Source organism: Lathyrus oleraceus, chromosome 5, assembly GCF_024323335.1.
Source record: "Lathyrus oleraceus cultivar Zhongwan6 chromosome 5, CAAS_Psat_ZW6_1.0, whole genome shotgun sequence".
NCBI classification, from domain to species: Eukaryota; Viridiplantae; Streptophyta; class Magnoliopsida; order Fabales; family Fabaceae; genus Lathyrus; species Lathyrus oleraceus.
This window is the reverse complement of record NC_066583.1, coordinates 199,216,245-199,225,070: the sequence shown is the minus strand read 5'-3', so window position 1 is coordinate 199,225,070 and position 8,826 is coordinate 199,216,245. Positions and strand designations below refer to the sequence as shown.

The 8,826-nt window shown below is 35.8% G+C and overlaps 2 protein-coding genes across 7 annotated transcripts; one reads left to right on the top strand and one right to left on the bottom strand.

The window, feature by feature from the left end:
• The first annotated feature begins 1,520 nt into the window (after positions 1-1,520).
• LOC127082796 (uncharacterized) lies at positions 1,521-3,401 on the top strand. 5 transcript variants are annotated; one of them, XM_051023034.1, is made up of 8 exons: positions 1,521-1,706; positions 1,792-1,940; positions 2,077-2,124; positions 2,196-2,242; positions 2,558-2,666; positions 2,755-2,798; positions 3,006-3,063; positions 3,148-3,401. In XM_051023034.1, exons 2-8 carry the CDS (start codon positions 1,863-1,865, stop codon positions 3,196-3,198), a joined length of 435 nt encoding a protein of 144 aa, XP_050878991.1. In that variant the 5' UTR covers positions 1,521-1,706; positions 1,792-1,862; the 3' UTR covers positions 3,199-3,401. The 5 variants fall into 5 exon arrangements, 4 of the variants coding, with proteins under 4 accessions (XP_050878991.1, XP_050878992.1, XP_050878990.1 ...); XR_007788216.1 differs by having other exon boundaries at positions 1,522-1,710; positions 2,755-2,802; positions 3,148-3,191; XM_051023035.1 differs by having other exon boundaries at positions 1,522-1,710; positions 2,600-2,666.
• A 132-nt stretch (positions 3,402-3,533) lies between these two features.
• Positions 3,534-7,045, bottom strand: LOC127082795 (metal transporter Nramp5). Of its 2 annotated transcripts, XM_051023031.1 has the most exons (13): positions 6,740-7,044; positions 6,548-6,626; positions 6,431-6,471; positions 6,262-6,340; positions 5,975-6,079; positions 5,785-5,894; positions 5,482-5,663; positions 5,321-5,390; positions 5,063-5,236; positions 4,829-4,933; positions 4,600-4,731; positions 4,425-4,520; positions 3,534-4,337 (listed from the first exon to the last, which is right to left on the bottom strand). In XM_051023031.1, the coding sequence occupies exons 1-13, from the start codon at positions 6,857-6,859 to the stop codon at positions 3,993-3,995; spliced, it is 1,638 nt and encodes a 545-aa protein (XP_050878988.1). In that variant the 5' UTR covers positions 6,860-7,044; the 3' UTR covers positions 3,534-3,992. The 2 variants fall into 2 exon arrangements, with proteins under 2 accessions (XP_050878988.1, XP_050878989.1); XM_051023032.1 differs by lacking the exon at positions 6,548-6,626 and having other exon boundaries at positions 6,431-6,497; positions 6,740-7,045.
• Between the last annotated feature and the right edge of the window lie 1,781 nt (positions 7,046-8,826).

Below are 8,826 nucleotides of genomic sequence, written 5' to 3'. Positions count from 1 at the left end.
CTCAAATAGCATTCACGAGTGACTTGTTGATCTCTTCAAATTGTAAGCACTCGTCCATCTGGGAGCGAATATTTTAGGGTTAAGTACTGTGGATAAGACCGCTCCTAGGGGGTCGATGGCAGGACACCCCAAGATGATGTTGTAAGGTGACATGATGTCTACGATGAGGTAGCTAGCGTCAATGACCTTGGAGTTTACTGCCTCGCCGCGTGTGGTTTTAAGGGTAACATGGCTCATTGTTTATACATGTTTTCCTGATAATCCCATTAAGGAACCACATAACCTCTGTATGTCGCCCTGATCCAATTATAGTTTCCGGAAGACATCCATGAACAACACATCAGTGGAGCTACCCAGATATATCAAGACACACTTGATATCTCAGTTGTCGTCCTATACAATGATGACTAAAGGATCGTCGTCGTGAGGTTAACACCAACGACATCCTCCTTGGAGAAATAAATGTCAACCCTTGTTTTCCATAGGACGCTTCTAGGGAAGGCATGGGATATAACTTTTGCCGCGAACACCTGATTCGCGTATCTTCTTCGGGCGGCTTTGGAGTTACCACTCTTGGAGATACCTCCGACGATGGTGTTTCTTTCGTAACGTAGGACCCCGCCAGTCATCTTCAGAAGGGAGATGGAAGGGTTGAAGTAGAGGTGTGGCCTAACTTAGTTTTTTACCGTGACCCCACGGTGGGCACCACTGTACTGATAAAAAAATACAGGTGTGCATGTTCTCCCATGCAAGGGCAGAGATACTTTGAGATCTTAGTAGGTGTATAACACATTTTGGTGGTGAGGGTTTGCTCACAGTGTTGTTTTGAGGTAGTTTAAGGGATCAGTTCACGTGAGGTGAGAGTCCCCGTTGATGGGCGACGATGCTTGGCCGCTGACTGTTGGTTAGGTCAGTAATATGTATTAAGACTGTATTGAGCGCGACACCCTTTGAGTTGTGAGAGTGTGTATGACTTAGAGTATATCCTTCATCTCTTTGAGGGGAAAGATATTTATATAGGCCTTTCGAGCCTAGGGTTTTCTTGAAAGGGTCGCTGCCCACCCAATCAATGGTGGACCGTTGAACACCTATTTTCAAGGGAGACGTTGGCCAATAATGACTTTGACTTTCCCTCTATCTAAGAAGTGCCTTATCTCACGTTTTCCATAACGGAATGATAGAAAACTCCATAGGACGAGGCGATACTTACCTCTGGATGACATTTACCCGTCATCTCCCCTTAGATGGTATGGAGGTATCATCCTGGGCGAGAGCCTTTGCAATTATAACACTACAATTTCAAAATTAAGTGATTTTTAAAATATTTGATATTCAAAAAAATTTCTAAAAATAACATTTTAAGAATAATTATTCAAACTAAAATTTTATTTAAAATTTCTATGAATTTAAAAAAAAAATTACACAAAAATATCTCTCTATAAAAAGTTATTAAAAAAAACGAGCTCTTTAAAATCTTAAAATTTAGTTAAATTTAAGAGTCTTACTTTTTTTTTTTGCTTTTCAAATTAAAGGACAATTTAATCACTTGCCTAGGTGTAGTGATGTGCAGTTCATAGGGGTGCTGTTAAAATTCTCTTCCCCTTACACACGAAAACTCAAAAATTAGAACATACCAACGGCGATTCCTCCACCTTCTATCTCCGGCAACGGCGCGGCCACGTTTCCGGCAACACATCTCTCTATTTGTAGGTAAACCCTAAAATTACAATAGCACCTCTATTGTTCTCCTTTTTTGAAAACCTTGCTTACTTGTTACTTTGTTTTATTCAGTTGCTGCTTCAACTCTCTACAGTGTTACTCATCGAGAATCAAGCACTAGTAAGCACCATTGTTGAACGGCAATGAACATAGACCAAAACGTCGCTTCTTCAACCCCAAATTTCCCCGTATCCCAACTCAATTTCTCTCTTGAAATCAAGGTATGCGCATTTCTCACTCTTTTTCTTTATTATTATTATTATTAGGATTAGGGTTTGGATTACCCTCTATTATGCACATTAATACTAATATTAAAAACTATTATCATTCATATTGATTAATTTGCTTACTTATCAGGGAAACAAAACTGAAATCATCATTTCCAGTTATGAAGATCATGTTATGGTGAGTGCTGGTCGATATGTGCATCTATGTTTTTATGGCAATGGTTCTTAATTTTCATTTTACTGTTTCAGGTTATTGCTACTCAAATAGGAGCTATGGGGACGATACTGCATGCCAGGTTAATTGTCAATTCTCTGCAATTTCGTTTATGTTTTTGCGAAATGGTAAAACTCTAAGCTTATTTTAGCTTATCTAGTGGCATAGGTAAATGTGAGATTGCTCACCGACACCGACACACCTTCAATCTAAAATACCAATGTTCTATATTTTCACTAACTTCCAATCTAAGCTATGTAGTTATAATGTCCAACTATCAGTCATGATAAGTTATCGGTACTTTTTCATCTAGCTATGATTGACTGAGAACTGTGACTTTAGATAGCTTAAGATTCCAAAGCACCATTCACTTTCAAAATAGTGATGCTTAATTCAGGAAGGATTGCTCACACAGTCGCACATGTCTTATCTATGCCAGGAAGGAAGAAGGGATGTCAATTAACCCAACATTCAACGTTTCTGTTTTATTTGGCAAACGAGACGAGGTAAACTTGCCTATGCTTGCAATCATTTGTTTTCTTTGACAATTTCCTTGAAGGTTTGGGTTTTTGTTTATGAAATGCGTTGTTGCAGCCAATGTTAGTAGCTTGTGCACGCCAGCTGATTGAGCATATGACGTAGGTATTCTTTCTTGTTAAGAAAAACTATATATTTGGTATTACATTCTGGAATTGAGTTTCATTATTGTATCTTTTGGTCTAAATTAATATTAAAAGATCCCTTCAAAGCGATCCTTTAAATCAGCTATGAACCCTGCCTGTGCTTCTTTAAATTTCTAAATCGTTTTTTGATACCATATTGACCATCCAATTCTTGATTTGCAGTTTGTCTGGCGTTTCTAAGCCATTGGTGCTCTCACTTGGCCTTAAAGACCATTCTGCGGTACATTTTTTCTAATTTGTTCCTCTTCACTGGAAATGAAACGAAAAATGAGTTAAGTCAAACTCATGTACCAATATTATGCAGGGGACATTGAAAGGAATTGTTTCTGCTGTGATTGACAAGAGGCTGTGGTAACAATGTATGCCAAAATGCGCATAGCTCAACCTGATGGAGTAAGCCGTAATAGTTGATTAAAGATTATTTTTATACATAACATTTTCGTGTGACAATGTATCATTGTATTGGTCTCTGGCACTTTCAGATTTTAGTATTAGTGACCAATTTACATTTATTATTATTCTCGCAAGTTAATCTCATTTTCTACTTTAGTTGGGACAGATTGAAGTCTTCAGTTATTGTTATCATGGTATGCAAACTTAAGTTAGTATTTTATTCAGATATTATTGTCATCAACTCAAAGCAGTGATTGGACTTTGATGTCATCTGTTCAAATATTTTAACAAACCCAATTAAACATGTATGCCGAAATTTATAGAATTCAATGTTGATTTTAAACAATGAGCTGAATTTAAAAGTCGGAAAGTGAAGAGAGACATGGGAATTTTGTTAATGCAACACCCTGCATTTTATCATCCTGATTACAAGGTAGAAAAAACAGAAGAAAATGAACAAAAGTAAACATTCTCAGGAAGAATGGTCGATAAGATCTTCTTTTTACTTGTGCCTTTGACGTCAACAGAAACATGGACAGCTTTCTATGCTTCGAGGGGTTGATTATTTCAGAAATTTGAACACCATTTGACTACGGACTTGAACCAATCTAGCTTTCTTTTAAACTTATGCAATAATATAGTAACATGACAAATTTTTAATCTAGCACACAATACTTTTGAGAATTAGCCATCTTCATATTCTCATTGCTCACTAAAATGACTTGAAAGCAATGTGAAGTTGGTGCTGCTTTTTACTCATAATCTAGGTCCCTCTGGCAGTGGAATATCAACTAAATCTTCTCTATAAGGAGCATTACTCAACTCTAATTGACCATCGTTTACGAATCCTTTTTCCATATGGGTTTGCATTGTTGGGTCATCCTTAACCTCAACAAATGTTTTAACAGTGTCTTTTCTAAAGGTTAGATAGATAACTGAGACAATATATAGTGCCATTAGAGGAAACACTATGATCCCAATGAAAACATTTGCCACTTTTGGTAGACTGCTATGAATTATCCAGCCCACAAAAGCAGTAATGAGGTAGTACACATTGATACCAATGATTCCCAAACCTAATATCCATGAGATGACAATGATCTGCACCAAAAGTATGTCCCATCTTTTGTTTCAGTTTTCAATCAACAATCTTTACATAACTAGAAACCACTTTATATAACAACTTACAATCATTGAATTCTTGTGAGGTCCCATCTTGGTACTGCTGCTGCTAAACTTAAGCAGTGGAATCAAAGCAAATGGAAGTTCAAAAGAAAGAATCATCTGCAAAATCAATTTTAAAGATCAATATTTACACATACATATAACTAAGATAGAATGACAAAATCAAGAATTTACAAACCGATGCGATGATGATAAGTCTTCCAGCTCCGGAAGAACCACCAATGATAGAGACAACAAGACTAGGTGCTATGGCAACAATCCTAGTCAACAAGTTCCTAACCCATTTTTTCATCTTTAAGTCCAAAAAACCCTATGGCAACAACCAAACCAAAATCCAAATTTAGCGAAACCTCTTAAGAAACCTAATGATGTAGTTTGTATAGTGTTTAATGATGTTCTGAAATGACCTGCATGATAAATTGGCCTGCATATGTTCCAGTAATGGCAGAACTCTGTCCAGAAGCTAACAATGCTATGGCGTAAATTATCGAGCTTGAGCGTCCCAATACATTCTAATACACATCAAAATTACAAATGAGAGATATTAATAGTGGCTTAAATAAGATTGAACATAATATCATGCTTTGATCATAACAACTGTAACTAATTATTATTATTATACAATAAATTAAATTAGAAACCTTGAGAAGAAAAGAAGCAGAGTTAAGAGTAAGATCACTGCAGCGTTCAACATTTTCAGCAGAAATGTCTTTGGCAGTACAAACAGTGCCAGACACAGAAATCATTGCAACATTGATTAGAAATGCGACAAATAAAGCGAAACCACTCTCAATGAGAAAGTATCTACATGCATCCTGCACAATCAATTAAACTTATGTCATAAAATCATAGTATGATGAAATATGTAATGTATTATTCAGATTAATCATGAGGCTCACATTGATGCCGCGCTTAGAACCAGGTATTTTTCTAGATAACACTAGAGCAGAGTGGAGAAAAAGATTGTGCCTGTCAAATAAACATTTCAAGTGAATTAAGTGTAAACTTAATGTATCATGATTAATTGGAAACTTTATGAAAAATATGGAATAGTATATACGGCATGATAAGGGCACCCAAAAGGGCGATAGCATCGGCTACGGCGCCATTTCCATTGAGTTTAGGGACGAACATTCCTTCGACTACACCAGCAGCCGGAGGTTTTACATAGCTCATTTCTCCGAAGAAACATGCCGCCATTACAAAAACTAAGATTGATATCAGCAGTTCTAACTTTCTTACCTGCATTTTGAATAATTATTTGAAGTCAAAACAATTGTAAGTTATTCATATTCTGTACTAAAGTTCAATTTTAATGTAATTGTTCATATTTCTTGATTAATAAAAAAGATAAACCAATTACTCCAAATCTTTGTAGGCCTAAAAACAAGAGAGTGCTGCATCCAGTCAACAGAACTCCTCCCCATACAGGAATGTGAAATAGTATGTTAAGAGCAAATGCTGTCCCAATCACTGTCACCAATAATTTTGGATAACATTAGTTAAAAACATATAAAAATGTATTGATTTTATTGTTGAATTTAGATTAAGACCTTCAGGTATGTCTGCAGCTATGACAGCAAGTTCTGCTAATATCCATAAACAATACTTAACAAATAATGGATATTCAGCCTTACAGACTTCTGAAAGGTGTTTTCCTGCAAAAATTATAACAACAAATATCAAATATTGTAATGTTATAATATGTTTATTGCATGATTCTATTAAAACAAATGCTTATACATTGTGCTGTTTATCATGATCCCTGAAAACACAAGTTAGCATATTCTCTTTTAAATAATAACTAAAACATATCTATATTTTAAAGTTTCTTACTTACCGGTGCATACTCCAAGATTTGCAGCCAATGATTGAATGATAAGTGCAAATATGAGTCCAATAAGTATAATCCACAACAGCTGAATTCATCATCAACATTATATTTCAAATATTAATATCTCACTTAAAAATATCATTATTAATTTATTGTTTAATTCTAACTGCTTTACCTCATAACCATGGTTAGCTCCAGCTTGCAAATCAGTTTCCACTAAAAAATCAAACAAAAAATGAACACTAGAAAAAAAATTAAATTAGTCCAAAAAGTAAAAGATAGAGAATATTACTATTTCCAGGATCAAGGTAGGCCAAAGAGACAAGAAAACCAGGACCAACATATGTAAAGAACTTTTTCCATCCTGGTGTCTGTTTCATCAATGCATCAAGTTTATATTCAAAATATTTATACAATAATTTTTTTGAAATATCTAAATATTAGTAGTTTATTTGTTAGGACTAAAAAAAAATTATAATGATACCTGATCGAGCTTCGAAGAGTCATGGTTAGGAGATGGTGTGCCAGAAGGTGTTACATTTACGGCAACTATGCGATTGTTGTTACCATTACTCACTTGTTGTTGTTGCTGCTGCAGCATCATGGTTGTTTTGTTATGTTCTATCTTAGTTTTTATGTGGCTTTTGATCACTATGTGTTTGATGAATGAATGAGTTGGTTATTAACTATAGTATATGTATTATATATACTTAAGATTTATTAATTTTTTAATAGTGAAGACCAGTTAATTGTATAAGATTGTTAGTTAAATTCATTTGGCATTTGGACACACAAGAGTTCCATCTTCATGCCTTTTAAGGCATGCCGCACGTCGCGTGTCACTATCTTCAATAAAAATAAATTAGTTATCAAAAAGATTAAATATATGTATGGTATTGGTAGATACGTATACATGTTTTTTAGTGTATAGTCTTTTTCTAAAAACAAAAACGAGGAAACGAAGAATGTATACACAACAATATTCATGTTATATTGATCAATTCCATTTGTTATAATTTAAGATAGTACTATATTTCGGTGTCTTTTAATGAAGATTTTAGTTTTTCATTTTTTGGTTTTAGTTAATTGTATTTTCGAGCCTCAAATATTAGGATTCACGATTGTGCAATTTTGGGTACCATGTTTTAACTGTGTGACTTGCGTCTCACATGGTCACGTGTTCCAATTGTTACGGTTAGATATTTGTCCATTAAGCGGATATCTTTTTCTCTTAATAATAATGAAAAGTTTAGTTTACTTTAGTTGGATTTAAAGAGTTTATCAACGACAGAGCAAGTTTTAAAATTTAAAAAACACTATAATAATAAAACATTTACTTTAATTAGATTTCAGAAATTCATTAACATCTCTCAAAATTCAAAAAGAGTTTATAAAATATTCTCATATCGACTTGAATTAAAGAGTCTTTATAAAATATTCGATGATGAAGATGTGAAATGTTTCAAGTGCGGTTGAGACGTTGTTCCGGTGAAGATCCGATGGCTTAAAATGAAGGAGAGTCATGCTCCTGTGCGGTGAAGTGTTAGAATGCAGTGTTGTATTTGTGAAAGTCTCAAACAGGAGCAACTTCAGAGTCCCCGTCTAGAGTGATTTCGCCTTCAGGCGACTATCTCACAGGACATGAGGACTCGCCCTTAGGATAAATGACATGTATAGTACCGTTATCTCCCGTTAGTAATATGAGAAGGAGTCATACCACGACCCCCTGGAAAATAGGTAGTCAACTGTTTCCCCTAGTCACGGGGGAGCGGTTATTGCTCTAATGGTTTCCTAAACCATAGGTAAAAAAGGTCCCTATATATACTTCTCCCCCAACGGGAGAAAAAGAGATTTGAACTAACACATTACACCCAAAACATAAGGTTTATACACTCCTCTCCCCTCACGTGAGCATATCCCCTAAAACCACCCTAACCATTCCAAACTATTATAAACCTACTAAGGCCTATGAGTATCCCCTACCCTCGTCGGGATACCATGCACACCTGTTTTTTTTACCAGTATAATGACGTCCACCGTGGGGCCATAGTAAAACTAATTTGGACCACACTTTCTTCATCACAATCACCATACTCACTTCCACTCTCCACTCATATACCTAGCCTTTTTCAGTCATGGTTAACATGAGGGCTCCATCCACAATGCTCTGGTGGAGATGCACGCCACCATGGAAAAACTATGTCGTCAGAATCAAAGGCTGGAGGACAATGTCCACAATATCATACAACACAAGCAAAAGTTCAATTCCCAGAGGAGATAGAAGTGTTGGATCCTCATCCACTCTCCGATGATATATGGGATGTGTCTGTCCCTAAAGGATTCGAACCCCTATTTCTGGCCAAATTTGATGGACGCATTGATCCCTATGAGTACACCTCATCCATCAACACACAGATGACCATCATTGAGATACTTGACTCCCTGAAATGTAAAATGTTGCATGGCACCTTCAGGGACACCGTCCTGCGATGATATATAGGTCTACCACGAGCCTCTAACGCCAACTGATAGGAGTTAGTTCACCGCCATCCACCATAGGAAAATGTCCAC